At 45.4% G+C, this 19,914-nt stretch overlaps 1 protein-coding gene across 2 annotated transcripts in view; it reads right to left on the bottom strand.

The window, feature by feature from the left end:
• CFAP45 (cilia and flagella associated protein 45) overlaps nucleotides 1–17,002 on the bottom strand; it is a 40,181-nt gene extending 23,179 nt beyond the window's left edge. The window contains exon 1 of one of the 2 annotated variants that reach the window (XM_066255167.1): nucleotides 16,982–17,002. In XM_066255167.1, the coding sequence (XP_066111264.1) occupies nucleotides 16,982–16,987 (6 nt within the window). In that variant the 5' untranslated portion in view covers nucleotides 16,988–17,002. Of the gene's footprint in view, nucleotides 1–3,201; nucleotides 3,265–16,981 lie in introns of those variants that run through there. The other variant, XM_066255169.1, reaches the window with a different exon arrangement.
• Between the last annotated feature and the right edge of the window lie 2,912 nt (nucleotides 17,003–19,914).

Here is a 19,914-nt window from a genome sequence, read left to right as displayed (position 1 = left end):
GCTCAGTGGTAGAGCGTCGGCCTGGCGTGCAGAAGTCCCAGGTTCGATTCCTGGCCAGGGCACACAGGAGAAGCACCCATCTGTTTCTCCACCCCTCCCCCTCTCCTTCCTCTCTGTCTCTCTCTTCCCTTCCTGCAGCGAGGCTCCATTGGAGCAAAGATTGCCCGGGCACTGGGGATAGCTCCTTGGCCTCTGCCCCAGGCGCTAGAATGGCTCTGGTCCCAACAGAGCGACGCCTGGGAGGGGCAGAGCATCGCCCCCTGGTGGGCAGAGCGTCACCCCTGGTGGGCATGCCGGGTGGATCCTGGTCGGGCGCATGCGGGAGTCTGTCTGACTGTCTCTCCCCGTTTCCAGCTTCAGAAAAATACAAAAACAAAACAAAACAAAATGGTAGCTATAGCTGAGAAGGCAGGAGGGAAAGGAAAAGATGAGGCTTGGAGACAGGTAAAAGATACCAGAGCTGCTTTAATATTTTCATCTTGGTGACTTAGCTAACTCCCTTTCTCTTCAAAAATTATCCCACCCCAGGAGCACCAAAACTTAGCCACTGCTTGGAACTCTGGCAAAGACTCTGATGCAGTAAGATTAGCTGGTCAATTGCATGATGATTTTGATTTAATTATTAACGTAGGATAAACTATACAACATATTGTTTTAAAGAAAGCAGATGTATGTAATCCTATAAAAATATTTGTATAAAGGTATGCATACAGAATGTATTACTGAAACAATGTTCACAAAAATATTTAATTTCAGGTGAGCTTTATCATCTTAAGATGTGTCTTGTATTGAATAATGAGTAGATAACTCTTATTATGATCAGGAAAGCAACTTTTTATTTGAAAACAAAAAATAACAATGGGCCTGATGCCCTAATTCTGAACACAGGTGAATCTAGCCCTTTAAAGACAGCAGCATTTTATGTCCCAGAACATTCAGCTCAATTCCAGCAGAACAGAGCTGAGACAGGGCTGGCACAGGTCAGTGTGGGGTTTCCCTGACAATACCATAACACCTCTCAACCGAACAAAGAAATGAAGGCGTATCCTTTCCTGCAGGTCCTCTCCACCCTGTATCTGTTCCTCCTTTGCATATAAGTTCACTGCTGGCTAGCAAATTCAGGCTTCAAGCTATTTGCCTGATTCTACTTCCTTTTTTCTGTAGGCTTTGGTTACTGAGAAGGTAGGGATGCCCAGGTAGCAGACACCTTGCCTTTCTCTAAGTGATCCAGTCAGTTTACTTTTTCCTCAAATGAAACCAGGTTGACAACCTGTGGGATCCCATCTGAAGATAACATCCTAGTCCAGGGGTCCCCAAACTTTTTACACAGGGGGCCAGTTCACTGTCCCTCAGACCCTTGGAGGCCCAGACTATAAAAAAAAACTATGAACAAATCCCTATGCACACTGCACATATCTTATTTTAAAGTTAAAAAAAACCAAAATGGGAACAAATACAATATTTAAAATAAATAACAAGTAAATTTAAATCAACAAACTGACCAGTATTTCAATGGGAAATATGGGCTAATGAGATGGTCAATGTGCTCCTCTCACTGACCACCAATGAAAGAGGTGCCCCTTCCGGAAGTGCGGTGGGGGCCGGATAAATGGCCTCAGGGGGCTGCATGCGGCCGCGGGCCGTAGTTTGGGGACCCCTGTCCTAGTCAGTACTGAGGTCCATCCCTTCTTCTACAGGATGTTGTTATTCCTTGTTTTTTCAAAAGTTCTAGATATCTGCCTAATTGCAAGGCCCCCTCCACCACCACCTCTCTCCATTCCTCCAAACATTCTCAAAACTAGCGGTGTGGCACCATACACACACACACACACACACACACACGTACACAGATACATACACAGACACACACAACCTTGCTCACACACATCTGGCCTACCGGAAGAGTAGAGGTCACTAAATTGACCCACCTCTTCTCAAAGGTGCCCATCTGCCCAGTGCTATCCAAGGAATTTTAGAAGGGCTCAATCAGCAGGCGAAACCTCTGCCCTGAATAGTCTTTGGGTGGGGAATCCCTGATCTGGGTGCACAGAAGCCCACAAGTCTAACCCAGGTGCAAGTCACTGATTAATTTGAACTTAGAATTATGAAAAATTTAAAACAGGAGGAAAAAAAAGAACTAACATTGACTGTATGCCCTCAGATGCCAAGCATGATGCTAGGCCCTCACAGACAGACAGACACCACTGCGCCTGTAAAGCACAGAAGAGCTGAGAATAACAGTCACAAGAAATGCTTAGGTGAAAGGGACCCCACTGCAACACCGCAGGGAGTCCTCAGAAGGGGGAACTGCTCTTTGCTGGAGACTTCTTTACTTTATAATTAACAAACCTTTTCTGAAATCTCTACTTAGGGTTCCTGCATTTGAACCACTGAGCCCCAGAAAAGCAGTGTCACCTCTGAGCATGAAGTATGTCCACCAGTACACCCAAGGTGCCACTTTTTCCACCTTGCATGCTCCCAAAAATTCTAAAGTTATTTCTAATACCTCAATGCTGCAACATCTATTCTCTGCCCTCCTTCCTTATCCCTCAGGGACCAACATGCTCCTCACTGGAGCCCAGACACCCCCTGCATAGCTCTTTCCAGGCCTGCTGCTCTTCTCAACCCTCATGACCCTGGTAGTTTTTCCCACCCCAGAGAATCCCAGGTTGGTCAGACCTGTCCCAATCACTGTCCAGGGCCTTTCAAATCTGATACCCTCCTCATTCATTCATTTGAAATGTTTCTTGATTATGTAATGAGTGATCCAAGCTGCAGTAACAGAAGAGAAAACTTGAGAATTTTAGGTGACATGTGTTGTCACTCTGCTAGTTAGCAGCAGAATAGGTATATATAACCTGTTATCTGGCCTCCTCACCAGTGGTTTTTCTCCATCGCATCTCACAGTCCCAAGCCCAAGGGAGGGGAAGAAGATCAGACATCCCTCTCTGCCTAATGCCCAGGCTCAGCACTACCACACATTTTCAATCCCTGCCCTTGGAGGAGGAGGTTACTCAGGACTTTCCTTGCTTCTTCTAGAAGTGTCCACCCAGTTTCTTGCTTCTGGGCTTGCCTGATACCCAGACCATGACCCAACTTCTGCCCTCCCCAAGTTCTGCACTATTCCCTGCTCAGAAATCCAACCCAATTCAGGACCCATGAAGCACTACCAAAGTTCTCCTCAACCCAGGGGAACCTCACCATCTCAGCTGCACCTCCTCCACCTTAGCCACTGTCACTGCCAAAGAGGAGCCTGGTGTTGACACGTTGCCGTAGCAACCAAGGGCAAGCGGTTCGGCCCATGCCCCGCCCCTACTCTCTGCTGCCCCGCCCCTGCTCTCTGCTCCTGCAGGCAGCGGCAACGTGCTGGTGGCCTCAGGAAACTGAACCCTCCCTAAAGTTTGAAACTGTCCAGACTGCGCTGAAGCAGCAGCCTGGGTTCTGAAAGACTGGCCTGCCCTAGCTTCAGTCCCACTCCTCACGTTGGCTTTAAATGAATTCTTAGGTCAGGACCCAAATCCTCAAGGGAATAGCATGGGCCCTGGGGGTCTAACTGCCAGCAGTCCCTCCAAGAGCCAGGCCTAGGGTCACAGTTTTCCGCAGACACTTCACTTAGGTTACCACGGTTACCATCTCCCCAGTGAGGTGCCAAGCCAAAACCTGATGAGAGTTTAGTCTTCATAAAGCAAGCAGGATCAAAAGAAACAAGTTTCATAACAAGAGAATCTGGATAGACCAAAGAAAGAACTTCCAGCCATAATGATGTATATGTAGTTTCAGGAGCAGTTCCTTAAAATGTGGTCCTCAGACCTCCAGCTCAGAATTACGTAGGAGAGCTTATTAATAGACTTAACTGAATGGAAATCTCTGGTACACGCTTTAGGGAGTCTGCCTTTTAACATTTCCTAGTTGGTTTTCCCAGTTGTTCCCAAGGGTTTTTAGAAGTTTTATGATTTGGATTAGTCCCTATGCCTCCCAAACCTACAAGGACAAAATTGAACTGACCTTCCCCCCCCCATACATACCATACACGCACGCACGCACGCACGCACATACAGCCTGCCAGTGCAACCCTCACCAAAGCTTTCCTACCTGACCAAGATAATTTTTCTCTCCAGTGCTGATTGAACTCTTAGGCCAAAAAGAAGTAGCATTCTGTGAGCTGCTTTCTCACTCCCAAACTTCTCTCCAAACCCTCACAGCTGACCTTTCTGAAGCTTACTCCAACTTGACTTTTTGAAGCCAATCACTGCACCATGTGTCATTGGCTGCAGAGCTAGGGGCATCGAAGGCAGTTCACAAAACCCAGGAGAATGGAGAAGGGTGATGGGTCACCTCCAGTTGCTTTTTAAAAGACTTACTCCAAAAGGCTTTACATTTCTTCCCTAGATTTTTCAGCCTTATCTCCTCTGGAGCCTCAAAAGGACAAGATGGAGGGGGCGAGCACAAAGTGTTGGAGGTGGGCTCATAGGGAGAGGGAGGCAAAAGTAGCAGCTATGCAGAGGCGGGCCAGAAGAGGGGGAGCACAACCCTCAGGGCTTGGGGGTAAGGAAAGGGCTTTTCCGTTCCTGACAATCTTCCTTTCTCAGTCTTGCATTATAACCCCCTCTTCTCTGCAGCCCAGAGAGGCAGAAAGAGGAAGTAACCAACCCACCGTGAACTGGATGCTTCTCCTGAGTTTTCCACGCAGTCTTCACAGCCACATCTCTATAGTTATCTCCTTCGCCAAGTAGGACACTGAGGCAGAGAGGAAAAAGTGCCCAAACTAAAAAGCTGGTGTTTTCTCAACCCAGGCTGCCTCTCTGAAAGAAAGGTGTTAAGTTGAGGCAGGAAGGAGGGAATGACAAAGTGTGATAAGGATTTTGTTTGAATTCACCTATCAGTGCCTAAGCCTCAGACCTCTCGTCTCCATAAATTCCTTGCAAAGTTCTTATCAGTGTGTCTCCTTCGCCATATATTTTTGTAAATTTGCAAAAGTAAGTTGGGGGATGCATTTATTTTTAATTTAGTGAAATATGTTGGTTTGGTTCTCCATCATTTACACGTACAGTTACATTACTACCTGCTGTCCCGCTATCTGGACTACTCCTTCCACTGCTCCACTCCAGCTGACGCCAGGACAGGAAAGTGCTGGCCATATTCCCATGTGAACATGTGCTACAGTGTACAACACCAAAAGTATTTGCCAAGTGAAGGAAAAACAAGGTTTGAAGTAAGCAAAGCCTGAAACCAGTTCTGGAAAAAATTCTAACCCTCCATGTGTCAAATTTTAAGTGGGGAGGCCTGACCAGGTGGTGGCGCAGTGGATAGAGCGTAGGACTGGGATGCGGAAGGACCCAGGTTCGAGACCCCGAGGTCGCCAGCTTGAGCGCGGGCTCATCTGGCTTGAGCAAAGAGCCCACCAGTTTGGACCCAAGGTCGCTAGCTCCAGCAGGGGGTTACTCGGTCTGCTGAATGCCCACGGTCAAGGCACATGTGAGAAAGCAATCAATGAACAACTAAGAAGTTGCAATGCGCAACGAGAAACTGATGATTGATGCTTCTCATCTCTCTCCTTTCCTGTCTGTCTGTCCCTGTCTATCTCTGCCTCTGTTAAAAATAAATAAATAAATAAAGTTTAAAAAAAAAAAAAAAAATTTTAAGTGGGGATTCTGTTCTAATCACTGCCTGGTCAAAACTAAGGTTCGCTCTGGTCAGAAAGAAAACAAATAATGCAGCATATATAACTATAAGCCTATTACACCTCTTTTTTTTTTTTTTTTTTTTTTTTTTGTATTTTTCTGAAGTTGGAAACGGGGAGAGACAGACAGACTCCCACATGCGCCCGACCGGGATCCACCAGGGGCGACGCTCTGCCCACCAGGGGACGATGCTCTGCCCCTCCGGGGGGTCGCTCTGCCGAGACCAGAGCCACTCTAGCACCTGGGGCAGAGGCCAAGGAGCCATCCCCAGCGCCTGGGCCATCTTTGCTCCAATGGAGCCTCGGCTGCGGGAGGGGAAGAGAGAGACAGAGAGGAAGGAGGGGGGGGGGGGGGGTGGACAAGCAAATGGGCGCTTCTTCTATGTGCCCTGGCCGGGAATCGAACCTGGGTCCCCCGCACGCCAGGCCGACGCTATACCGCTGAGCCAACCAGCCAGGGCCACACCTCTCATCAGAGAAAAAGCTGCCTCCAGATGACCTAAACTTGTTGACTAGTTCTATTTTTCCAACAATGATGCTTTCTTTTTGATTTCTCTCATAGGTAGAGTATTTTAAATTTTTTTTAAAGATTTTATTTATTCATTATAGAGAGGGGAGAGAGAGAGAGAAAGGGGAGGAGCAAGAAGCATCAACTCCCATATGTGCCTTGACCAGGCAAGCCCAGGGTTTTGAACCAGCAACCTCAGCATTTCCAGGTTGATGCTTTATCCACTGCGCCACCACAGGTCAGGCCAGGTAGAGTATTTTAAACACATGTGTCTACCTAAATTTTTCTATGAATAATGAAATTATCTTTCCATTTAAAAACTATCCTAGCCTTGTACATTAGTTTTCTACTGTTGCTATAACAAATCACCACAAATTTGGTAGCTTAAAAACAACACAAAGTCATCTTACAGTTCTGGAGTTCAGTATATGTCTCATTGGGGTAAAATTGAGGTGTGAGCAGGTTTGCATTCCTTTTAGGAGTTCTGGAGTCAATCTTTTTTACAGTTGTAGAGGCCACCCACATTCCTTGACACATGGTCCCCTTTCTTCATCCTGAAAGCCAGTAATATTACATCTCTCTGAGCACTCTGCAGTAGTCACATCTTCTCTACTGGGAAAGGTTCTTGTGTGATTAGGTTGGGCCTACCTGGATAATATTATATAAATAATCTCCCCATCTCAGAGCCCCTAATTTAATCATATCTCTAAAGTCCCTTCTGTCATATATGGTAAATACCCACAAATTCTGGGAATTAATAGGTGGATATTTAAAGGATGGGAGGTGCATTATTCTGTCTACTTCACCTTGCTAGGTAGCAATGATAGTTTAAGGATCTGTAATATTCTTGAAGGCTTGGAAGAGAAACACACACATAAACAAAATAAATTTTTATTCAAAAAATGTATTTCAAATAAAAAGAAATTCTCCTTGAAGATGTAGATAATACAAGTGAAACTCAACAGAATTTGGACATATATCAAGAGTATATTTTCTTCTTTTTTCAACTTTAAATGTATGTATTAAAGAACAGAAGGCTTACTTAAAATTTAATGGGTTTAATCTGAACAGCAAAGGAAACCATGAACAAAATGAAAAGGCAGCTTACTGGATGGGAGAAAATATTTGCAAATCATATATCTAATAGGGAGTCAATAGCTAAAATATATAAAGGACTCATACAAATCAATAGCAAAATAACAATTCAATTTAAAAATGGAAAGAGAAACTGAACGGATATTTTTCCAAAGATGATATTCAAATGGCTAACAGGTTCATGAAAGGATGCGAAACATCACTAGTCATCAGGGGAATGCAAATCTAAACCACCTCACACCAATTAGAATGGCTGTTATCAAAAAGACCAAAAATAACAAGAGTTGGTCAGAATATGGAGGAAAGGGATCCCTGTGTACTCTTGGTAGGATTGTAAACTGGTGCAGCCACAATGGAAAACAGCGTACGTGTTCCTCAAAACAATGAAAAATAGTACTATTATATAAATCCACCAATTCTACATCTGGGTATATATCCAAAGAAAACAAAAATACTAGCCCTGGTCGGTTGGCTCAGCGGTAGAGCATCGGCCTAGCGTGCGGAGGACCCGGGTTCGATTCCCGGCCAGGGCACACAGGAGAAGCACCCATTTGCTTCTCCACCCCTCCCCCTCTCCTTTCTCTCTGTCTCTCTCGTCCCCTCCCGCAGCCAAGGCTCCATTGGAGCAAAGATGGCCCGGGCGCTGGGGATGGCTCTGTGGCCTCTGCCTCAGGCGCTAGAGTGGCTCTGGTCGCAACATGGCGACGCCCAGGATGGGCAGAGCATCGCCCCCTGGTGGGCAGAGCGTCGCCCATGGTGGGCGTGCCGGGTGGATCCCGGTCCGGCGCATGCGGGAGCCTGTCTGACTGTCTCTCCCCGTTTCCAGCTTCAGAAAAATACAAAAAAAAAAAAAAAAAAAAAAAAAAAAAAACAAAATAAAAAAGATACCTGCATCCACACCTTCATTGCACTATTTTTTATACATATAATAGCCAAGATATGGAAACAACCTAAGTGGATGAATGGATTTTTAAAAACTAAAATATATACAGTGGAATATTATTCAGCCATAAAAAGAAGGAAATCTTGCCATTTGTGACAACATGGATGGATCTTGAGGGTATTATACTAAGTGAACTAGGTCAAACAGAGAAAGAAAAATATTGTATATTTCACTTATATGTGGAATCTAAAAAACAAACACACACAATGAACTCAGACCCAGAGAACAAACTGGTGATTGCAGAGGCCTGAGTAACAAAGCTGAGGGTAGTCATAAAGTACAAACTTTCATTTATTATATAAGTTCTGGGATGTAATGTACAGTATGGTGACTATAGTTAACAATATTGTAGCAGTGTTCAACCACTAGCGTGCCTGTCTGCATAAGAGTTAACTGCCCTGATATTGTATAAAGATTATAGTAGATCCATGGATTAGTAGTTAAAAAACACTGGTGTAGTATATATCAAAAAGTTGCTGAGAGTAGATCTTAAAAGTTCTCATCACAAGAGAAAAAAATTGTAACTGTGTATAGTGATAGATGTTAACTACACTTATTGTGGTGATTACTTTGAGACATATATAAAATATCAAATTATTATATTGTACATCTGAATTTGTTATATGTTAGTTACAATATCAATTTTAAAAATAACAAATTTATGCCTGACCAGGTGGTGGCACAGTGGATAGAGCATCGAACTGGGATGCAGAGGACCCAGGTTCGAAACCCCAAGGTCGCCAGCTTGAGTGCGAGCTCATCTGGTTTGAGCAAAGCTCACCAGCTTGGACCCAAGGTCACTGGCTCGAGCAAGGGGTTACTCGATCTGCTGAAGCCCCACGGTCAAGGCACATATGAGAGGGCAATCAGTGAACAACTAAGATGTCGCAACAAAAAACTAATGATTGATGCTTCTCATCTCTCTCCGTTCCTGTCTGTCCATCCCTATCTATTCCTCTCTCTGACTCTGTAGAAAAATAAAAAAAAAATAATGGATTTATGAAACAAGTGATAAAAATGAACCATGAAATCAGTAGAAATTATTTTGAAATTGAGAAATAAATTGTTACAAAAATTTTCAGGTTATACCAAGGAAAGTAATTCAGTAAGAAGAATAAATAAATTTTACACATAATAAATGGTTGAATTGTTTGATAATCCAGTTAACAAAGAAAAGAAAATCATTATGGACACATTGGAAAAATACTAAATTTCTTGATTTGATATAAAACATTGACATTGATGGAAATTACATATGCCTCATATTAGTACACTAAAATGAGGACAATCTGGTTAATGAGAGCTATCAATTCAAAAAATATGTAAGACTAATTACTGAACAATGTCTCAAAATTCTACAACTGAAACAAGAAATTTAGCACAGATGTTCCCAATTTGACATAATAAAAATTAACACGATTTTACCAACAAACTGTGAAATGAAAAGAAACATTCTAATGTAATAATAAAGTTGTTGATCAATGCATGCCAGAGGAAAGACTAGTTATTGCTCTGTTCTTTCTATATAAAGTAGTACTTTAAAGTCATTGTCATTTGGAGAGACAAAGAATATAAGCAGCCAGAAACGGTAAGGGTGAACTATTCAAGAATTGTTTCAGGCAGTGAAGTCATACAAATCTATGTTACTCTTCTGGATGTTATGTTTATAGTATTTGCCAGATTTTTAAAAATTTATAATTGGTTGTGACTTATTCTAAATAAATGTTTACTCCTGCAATTAGTTTTGTATCAATAATTTTATATTGTTTTTCTTAGTTTGGAGCTTCCAAAATTGCATAAACAAGTAGGGAGTCAGCTTTTCCCTTCTCAGCAAATCTTGGCTCAAACTTGCAGCTATATCCAGTGGGGATTGGGAGGGTACCCGCTTCTCCCTTCACTACCCTCTTCCACCTTCTTCCCTGACCCCTTCCTTTCCTCCTCATTTCTACTTGCTCGCATCTGTGTGCCCTCCTTCTATTTCATCCCCAAGCTCTCATTTCACTCTCCTGCTCTGCTCTGTCTCACTGCCCTACAGGTGAAAACAACAGAGAAGCTGAAGGAGCCTGAGGAGTAAGGCCTGTCTAGATTCTCAGCCCAACCCTAACTCCACCTTGGGTTGCGTGACTCTTCCTACCAGGTTGCCACTTCCAACAAGTCTCAAAATGAACCCTGGATTGCTGGCCAAGGGCCTGGAGCTAAAAGCCAGGAGAAGAGCTGGGAACAGAGCCCAGCAACCCTGGGCTGGGCTAGATCCCACAGCCTGTCCTCACCCCACTGGGCCTTGGAGCCTTCTGGGGCTGGTCAAGCAGGCCCCACTCTGCTAGTCTCCTGAGATGCTTTACACTCTGGCTGAGGTGAGAGGGATAAGAATTTTGACTCTGTGATGAAAAACCATATTTAAATGGGAGGAGCCTGGAAGGCAAGACCCAGAGGAGCCATTTAGTTAAAAGGAAAAGTCTGGACTCTCACTTGAGCACATCTAAGAACAGTGATTCCTCTCTCTCTCTCTCCCTCTTTCTCTCTCTCTCTCTCTCTCTCTCTCTCTCTCTCTCTCTCCCTTTCCCCCCCTTCCACCTTCCTTTAAATGCATTTAGGAGCCTGCTCTTCTCAGCATAGGGTCAGCGATGCTGATTATGAATGGGGGATGAGGGTAGGAGGGCCATAGGTATAGAATGAATCAGAGATGGGGCTTTCACATCGCTATGGAAGTGTTAAGTGTATGTAGTTCTTTGTTGATGATTGTCTATTTTGCTTATGTTTTTTTCTGAACTCCATGTGTAATGCTGGTGGCCAAGGCCAGAGAGATGGTAGAGACACTGTGGAGCTGGAAAGAGGTGGGCCATTACCATTTATTTGAGTCTTGCAACAGCGGACAAGCAAACAGGCGAGGGGAAACTGCTTCTCATGGCAGCAGGTGAACAAACAGCAAAATGGCCCCTCTCAGTGTAGGGCAGGCAATCCACAATTTGCAATCCACACTGAGGGCAAGCACCCATAGCCTTACATAGACTATACACACATGGCACAGCCACATATTCACACATCAGTCAGGCAAAATACAAGTAAGCAAGCCTAACACAGCTATTTCCCCAACAATTCACTCCTTTAGGGTTGCTCACCTCACAATCTGCACAACCGTGTCTTCCGCGATGGTCCCTATGTGAGAAGTTTAGGTACGTTACATCACAGAAACAGTACAGACTACAGCAACAGAATTACAAAAGCACAAGCTATTCCAAAAATGACAATCATTACAAAGGTGCCCTTCACAATGTCTGCCTGAGCACTCTGCCCAGAGAGTTAACTGGAGGGAGGCCCACCTCTTGCTACCTACCCCATAGGAGGTGAGAGGGACTGTATAATCAGGGCTATGTCTATTGAAGCCATAAAGTGTCCTTGTGTCTCTGCAACTGGGTGAGAGCAGCTTCCCAGTGCAGGAGGGTCTCCACAGGTGCCGTGTCCCCCCATCAGGGTTTCTCATACTGTCCACAAGTAGCATGTCCATCCAACAAGGGAATCAGTGCCCCTCTCTTGTCAAAGTCCATGCCTCAAGAGTCCATTATACCATTCAATAATCAGTCCATGATAGCGCAGCTGTCTGTAAAAATCACCCAAGGTAGAGGTCCATTACAGGCAACTAGCCATACAGCTCTTTGATAATGAACCTCAAACCTTTCCATAAGCACTCTGTCCATTGCCACAGGCACCATCCAAATCCTTCAGCAAGCTCACAGGACCTGACAGGGTCAATCATGTTCAAGGCCTATGCCACCTTGACAGTTCTCTTAGCTGTTGCTGCCAAAAATAAAATAAAATAAAATAAAAAAATAAATAAATAAATAAATCACTTACTGTCTTTTAAAGCCAATACCTGCTGCACATTAGAAGCAAACCAGTGTGGGACTGTAAAGTAGTACAACCATTATGGAGGAAAGTATGGTGGTTCCTCAAAAAACTGCAAATAGAACTACCTTATGACCCAGCAATCCCTCTACTGGGTATATACCCCAAAACCTCAGAAACATTGATACGTGAAGACACATGTAGCCCCATGTTCATTGCAGCACTGTTCACAGTGGCCAAGACATGGAAACGACCAAAAAGCCCTTCAATAGAAGACTGGATAAAGAAGATGTGGCACATATACACTATGGAATACTACTCAGCCATAAGAAATGATGACATCAGATCATTTACAGCAAAATGGTGGGATCTTGATAACATTATAAGGAGTGAAATAAGCAAATCAGAAAAAAACAAGAACTACATGATTCCATACATTGGTGGAACATAAAAAAGAGACTAAGAGACATGGACAAGAGTGTGGTGGTTACCAAGGGTGGGGGGGGAGGGAGGACATGGGAGGGAGGGAGGGAGGGAGAGAGTTAGGGGGAGGGGGAGGGGCACAGAGAACTAGATAGAGGGTGACGGAGGACAATCTGACTTTGGGCGAGGGGTTTGCAACATAATTTGATGACAAAATAACCTAGACATGTTTTCTTTGAATATATGTACCCTGATTTATTAATGTCATCCCATTACCATTAATAAAAATTTATTTAAAAAAAAGAAGCAAACCAGTGGATTGCCAATTCTACCTGGGGCCTCTGCCGTCCCCCCACCCATCCCTGTTAGGTGGGTCCCTCAGCCTTCCCTCTATTCAAAGTGGGAGAACAGGTCTTGGGGACCCTTCTCTTCCTCAGCTCAGCTCTCTCCATCATATAATCTTGTAACTGTGCAACCCGAACATCAGCCATTTTCTTGGCAACTGCCAAGGCTGCCCACTTCCTTCCACTTTTTCAGCAGCTGGAACCTCTGTTCTGGCTTAAGCTACTGCCAAAGCTCTAACAGGACTCTACTAGACCTACCATCCAATTTCTATCTACCCAGTTGCAATCAAATCTACCCACATCTGTGTTCAAGTAACTTTTACAGGCCCATTTCTCTTGTTAGTTGGCGGGGGGGGGGGGGGGCAGCAGCCCACAGTCTTCTGGTTTTGTGCTGCCTCCAGCTCCCCCAAATCTGCCACCATCTGTGTAACCACACTGATGGGCTGCCCCACATAGGGGCTCAAGATAGCCACTAGTGACCCAAAAAGGGCTGATGGGGTGCTGCAGAGGATAAGGTCCCTCATCACCTCTGTAAACACTTCCCTATGTATTTACATCCATATATAAATACTTCCTCATCTAGTCCATGGGACCTCAGGTTGAAAGCAGCATTCTTCACACCTAGTTCCTGGAGGAGCTACTGCAGCTCTGTATACAACTGCCACTGACTCACTGCACCTGGCAAGTTTCCAGCATTCTGCCAGAGTGTAGGAATGGCAGCCATCACCCATTCTAATCAGGTGTGGTTTCCTGAGTTGTCATGACAGTTCTGAAGATGCTGCCTCAAGGACAAGTGTGTGGTAATGATGGCCAATTTCTCCATCTCTGTCCTAGAAAGCATGATGCCATCCACCCCTGTGTCCCACACAGCAGCAACTGCCAGGGGCTCAGTGGGTTTCTGCCTGAATTTTGCTCCCAATTTCATCAACTCTATCTGGGTGTAGGGCCAGACCACACAGTGTTCCACTACTTACAGAGGGGGTTGTGCCTGCCCCTGAAGCACTCTTAGCTGCTGTGTTTTTACATTACGGGTGACCACAAGCCAGGCTCTGAGTCTGCAGATGGCAGTTTCAATACATACATACCCCCTCCTCCTCAGAAGAGGAAGAGTTGGAAACACCTGATACCACTGAGAGCCATTCCACAGGCATAAATGAAGCTCCCTCTTCAGTGACCGCTTCAGCTCGTGCAGCTGCCGTCTCAGCCTGAAGCTCTTGAACCTGCAGTTATTTCTCTAACAATTCTTGCTGCCAAGGTTCAGCTTCCAGGGAAAACTGCAGCTCTATGACCCATATTTCTTCCTTCAGTGACTTTTCCAGTTCCAGGAGCCATTGATGTTCAGCCTGCATTTCATACTGGAGCTTTCGAAAGCAGTCAGCCTCCTTCTCTAGCACTTGTTCCAGTTCAAGGCATTGTCGGTTCTCAGCCTATAGCCTGACCTGCAGGTCTTGAATCTGCAACTCTTTCTCTAGTCACCATTTCAGCTCAGGCTGGTATTGTCGCTCAGTCTTCAGTTTATCTTGGAGCTTTTGACCTCACACAGCCTCTTGCACAGAGGTTTTGATTTCTTCTTACAGGGCTGCAAAAGACACCTAGCCCATGACCCCCAAATGGATAGCCACAGGGAACCATATGCTGGAGACTGGCCACTCCTCTATCCCACCTGTTGGGCAGATAAAATGTATTATGCTCACTTTGTAAAAGAGAACGCTGCTCACGTGGAGGCCGTTGCCCAGGTGATATTAATGTGTGTTGGGGGCAGGCAGAATCCTTGTAGCCTGGGGCTTGGTTTTGGGATTAAGCCTTTCCCACCCTTTTTGATGTGGGGTGGTACAATCCAATCATGCCTCAGAGAAGTGACTTTGTATTAGAGACTTCCCTATTTTGTATATTGGATTAGAGGTTGTGAAGCTACAATATAAAATGGGGGCAGAATGAGAACTTGCTCTCTTGGTTCCTGGGATGATTAGCATGAGAGAGCAGAGGGAGCAGAGCAGAGAGCAGAAAGAGGCCATGTGGCCAGGAGAAGCAGCCAAGATGGTGGAGTGCTGAGTGAGATGCCAGTTTGCGCAGAGTTTGTATCTGGGATAAGGAAGGAGATGGGGAACTGAGGAGAATAAGGCTGGTGAGCTAGAAACCTTTGATTCTAGGAAACTCAGATAAGTCAGTGGCTTTGTGAGCACTGAATGTGAGTGGGTTTTGGAGCCCAGTGTGTGTTTTTACTTGCCCCCGGGTGCAAGCTAGAATTAAAGATGACAGCCCATCAGTTCTTGGCTCCGCTGTTTCTTTACCGACTGTCCGAATCCAGTGTGAACCTGCGTGGGCTGGGCTGCTCTGATGGTGGCCCTGGCTGTGGCCACTGGCTTTACACCTAGCCTATGACCCCCAAATGGATAGCCACAGGGAACCATATGCTGGAGACTGGCCACTCCTCTATCCCACCCTTCAAGAGTGTTGACAGCTCCATACCAATTTGATCTGAATCCTGCCCACTACACCAGATGTAATGCCTGTGGTCAAGGCCAGGCAGGTTCACACTGGATTTGGGCAGATGGTAGAGGAACTGTGGAGCCAGAAAGTGGTGGGCCTTTACTGTTTATTTAAGTCTTGCAACTGCGGACGAGCAAACAGGCAGGGGAAAACCACTTCTCACGGCAGCAGGAAAACAAACAGCAAAACAGTCCCTTGCAGTGGAGGGCAGGCAATCCACAATCTGGAATCTGCACAGAGGGCAAACATCCGTAGCCTTACATAGACTGTGTTAGTGCTCATGTACTAATCAAGCAAAGTACAAGCGAGTAAGCCTAACACAGCTGTTTTCCCAACACCATGCTACACACATCCTGGGATTTCTCCAGAATAGGGACCCCACCTCCTTCCTCAGGACCTGCCTCCTCTTCCTGTGCAGCTTCTGCTCCCATTTTAGGGGTGACCAACTGCCCAGGAAGGGAATTCTAAGATGCCATCCAGTTATCAGTAAATCCTCATTTCTTCTAGGCTGGTTCACAGCCTACAATTTTATCTAGAACAGCCGAGAAGGAGCTCCCCCATAAGTGGCACTGCCTGAGGCAGGACAGTGAGGCAGGAAAGCAGTGACTGATTCTGGAGCCAGACTAGCAGAGTTTGAAAACTGGCTTGGTCACTTACAGCTGAGAGACCTTGAGCAATCAGCCTTACTCACTTGGGACTTGTTTCCTTGGTTTCCTTATCTGTGAGATGGGGTAATGGCCCAAAAGAGAGGAACTGTGAAGACTAGGCTCAAAATTAATTTACACAGTGCCTGGTGTTTCTCTTCCCTTTTCCTTACCCTAGAGCAGGGGATATTGAAAGGGGCGGGGGTTCCTGGGTTCCTCTGTCCTCCCTGTAGCATAATCACAACAAGAATCAGACTGTAAGTCCCCAGCTGCAAGGGCGCCTGAAGGCTATTTCACTATCCCCTTCTTCCTGGAACACTTAAACTCTCAAACACTCCCTTCAAATCTTTCTAAAACAAAGGAGGGCTCAAAACATAAACAAATACTTCAATGTATGAATTATCTTAGTCCAAGTATTTGTTGCCTTCCTTCTTTCTTCAAAACTACTGATTCGTTGTTAAAAACTATAAGGCCTTCCAACTACCTCCTGAGACACCGGGCACAGAGCAGGAGCAAGAGAATGGTCTGAGAAACAAGAAGAAATTCAGGACCAAGGAGAAAGACTGTGGGCACCAAGGACAGAGTAGGGGTGTGGTGAAGCTGGAAAAGGGGGGTGGTTAGAGTAGGGTCGGAAGTGGGGACTACTGGGGGATGCCTGCGGCTAGAGACCCCCGGAGACAGAGTGAAGAGGGGGAGAAAGAAAGGACACAGACCAGAAGGGCAGTATCACCTTCTGATAGTGGTGCTCTCCACACAATGAATGAGGAGCTGAGTCTCCAGAGAAGTGAGAGAGAGCCCCATTGCTGGTCACATGTATCCTTACCGTTCCCCTCCTCCCAACCCTCCCCCAACCTGGCCACATTCCCATTGGGCAGATATTCCCCAAGCCAAGAAAAAAGACATTTAAGAATCCACAGCCTTCCCCTCCCTCACTCCCCTCAAAGCCTCATCTCCACCCTCTTGCCTATGCCAGGTTCTTGAACCAGCATTGCCCTGGTGCCCTGGACTCACCTCCATTTGACTGGCACCAGCTTCCCCGCCTACGTGAGTGACTAGCATGGGCCCTGGACTAGGTGTCAGATGGTGAGATAAGGCCAAGTTGGGGAAAACCACCAAAGCCAGGAAGTTACACAGCCTGGTTCCCCTGGCAACCCAGCCACAGTCACTAAACAGTACAGGGAAAGAGGTCGAGACAACTCCCATTCAAGGCCTCAGGTTAGGGCCCTCAATTTTTATGTCAGGAAACTTGTCTCCAGTCTCCTAAAACAGAGCCTAAGAATTATGGGGGTAGGGAGTTTAAAATGCAAATTTAAGGCATCACCCCCTTAGCCTCCACTGAGATTCTCAGCCTGGGACTAACTGAATCTGCATTTCTAACCAGCACCCCAGGTGATTCCAGGGCGGTTAGTCTAAGGACATCACTTAGAGAGCAGAATAAGTTTCAAGAAGTTGGGACTCCTTGTTTCAGGGATGGGGGAAGATACAGGAAAGGGTCTGGGACATCCCAATCATCCTGTGTCCACTGGCGTCTATAGCCAGCCCCATCCCCGGAGGCGCTTGACTTTGAGGTCTTTTCAACTTCCCATAAGTAACCAGGAGTCCAGACACCTGAATTCTAGTAATATACAGAACCAATTCAAAACCACACACTTTGATGGAGCTTCTTCTGGGCCAGGTACTACTTGTTCTGAGAACCATGAGCCATATAAAGATATACAATGTATGCTTTCTACTCTCAAGAACACTGGGACCTGGCACATCACTTCCAGTCTCTAGTTTTCAGTTTCTTTCTTTTCTCCAAAGGGTATAAAAATAATAAAACCTTCCCAAGAGGTAACAAGTCTCCCCATAATTATTACCTATCAAAGTACCCTGAAAGTGAAACTCTCAGATATTGTCCTGGTGGATGTGGTGGCTTTTATTGCTGGAGGTAAAAGTTAGGCTGTCAGGGGGCTCCAAAGGGTCAGGGAGACTTGAGAACAGAAACTCCAAGGATCTAGGGGCTGGGCCTTAGGGTCTCATTATTAGTTCCTTTCTGAAACTGCCAAATCTTCATTTGCCTTAAAGGGCTGGCTACTACAAAGCCAAACTTCCTGCACCTCTTCCCAGGCCTGACCTCTCTCTTCCTCAATGTGGCCCTGGCCTCCACCCACAGAAAAACTGCAGTTCATGCTGGCTGTAGGCTGAACCCTTCCCCAGGGTCAGCCACTTCACAAGGGAGCCCCATGATAGGAAGAGCAATTAGCTTGGACTTATTCTGTCATAAGTTTAAATCCCAGTTCAGCCACTAGCTGGGTTCTACAAGTTACTTTTGTTCTCTTATCTTCAGTTTCCTCATCTATAAAATAGGAGAAAATAATATGAATATGGCAAAAGTAGGTTTATAATTGTGAGTATGCAAAAGAGTTTATTCTTATATTATTGTTTATTAATTATGTCTTGCTTTCCATACAGAAACTGTAAACTTATTCTTGCCCCACTTTAGCCCCACCCTATATCTTCTGGTGATCTTAAGCCCCTTCTAGATTTCCCATCCCAGCAACAGACAACACAATTTGCTTAGTTGCTAAAGCCAGAAGCCTGTCTTTCTGGACCCCTCTCCCTCTTTTTCATACTCCACAATCAACCAGAGTGCACTAGACAATTTTGAAATCCATCCCCACTGGTGTTCCCTTAACCTAGGCCACTATCCCTTCAGCCTGGACTATTCCTACAATAACCTACTGAGCCCGCCTGCCTCAGCAGTCCTCTCCAACTGTAGGCTGCGCTCTACCCCGCACTCTAAGGAAACTTTCTAAATAGAGCACAAATCTCACTTCTTCATTACTCTGCATAAAATCATTCAATGGCTCCCTATGTCCTTAAAGAAATGTCCAAAGTTATTCATTTCACTCTGAAGCTCCTTGGATAACCTGGTCCTGGCACCCTTTTTCAATTGCATTTCTCAGCACCTACCCCCCCGCACACCTCTAAACACACACATTCTAGAGTCCAGAGTTGCACACTTATTTCCAGCCTGCGCACATGCCTCACTCCTGCCTAGAACACTCTTCTCACCACCACTGGCCTCTCCTTCATGCTTCTGATTGTCCTTAAATCTTCAGTTCAGACATCATCATCTTCCAGAAATCTTCACTGACACCCCTCCTGTGTTAAGCCCTTTCCTGTCAGTTCTCAGTACCTAGCTCTCCTCACATTATTATCACGCTTGATTCTTTGCTTTTCTAGCTCCTCCCAGGACGGCAGGTACTATATTTGTCTTGTTTATTGCTATATGACCTGTAGTCCTCCAGCCCACTGGGAACAACCAGTGCCACGTGGAAAAACTGCTGAAGACACACACTGTTGTCGAGAAGAGGGAAAGGCAGTCAAGAGAGACTAACCTCCCGAGTCTCCTTTTCCCAGAGCTTTCATTAATCAGAAGCAGAAACTCTAGATGCAACTTCAGTGTATTTTCTTTTCGTCTACCTGCATAGCCACTGGGACTAAAACTTATTTCTTTGTGAGGAGACAATTACTAATTTACCCTTTAGCCTTTTCTTCAACAAATTTGATCCTAGGCCCTTTATTTTTCCCTCTGGAACTCCGTGGTCCAGCCCTCTCCCTGTTCTACTGCTCCTGGGCTGTTTGCCAAGCTCTCAAAGGCCTCCCTAGCTATAGAGGTAGGGGTGGCAGAGGCGGGTTTAATGGCAGGCGCACCGGGGGCATGTCCTGGGCCCCAACTTCTGTAGAGCCCCACAAAAGCCCAACTTTACACTTTTTTCTAATGACACCAAGTTTGGTTTCATATGTGCAATTTTAACATTAATAGTATATAATATTTTTCATCTATTTAAAAACATGGTTAACATGTGTTTTTATTTTCCCTGTCTCTTTTCTTTAAGGGGCCCAACATTTTCTTCTGAGCCTGAGGCCTCAACTGACCTTAATCCACATCTGAGGAA

Source organism: Saccopteryx bilineata, chromosome 2, assembly GCF_036850765.1.
Source record: "Saccopteryx bilineata isolate mSacBil1 chromosome 2, mSacBil1_pri_phased_curated, whole genome shotgun sequence".
NCBI lineage: Eukaryota > Metazoa > Chordata > Mammalia > Chiroptera > Emballonuridae > Saccopteryx > Saccopteryx bilineata.
Note: the sequence above shows the minus strand (reverse complement) of the source record. Positions and strands in the feature narration are given on the sequence as shown.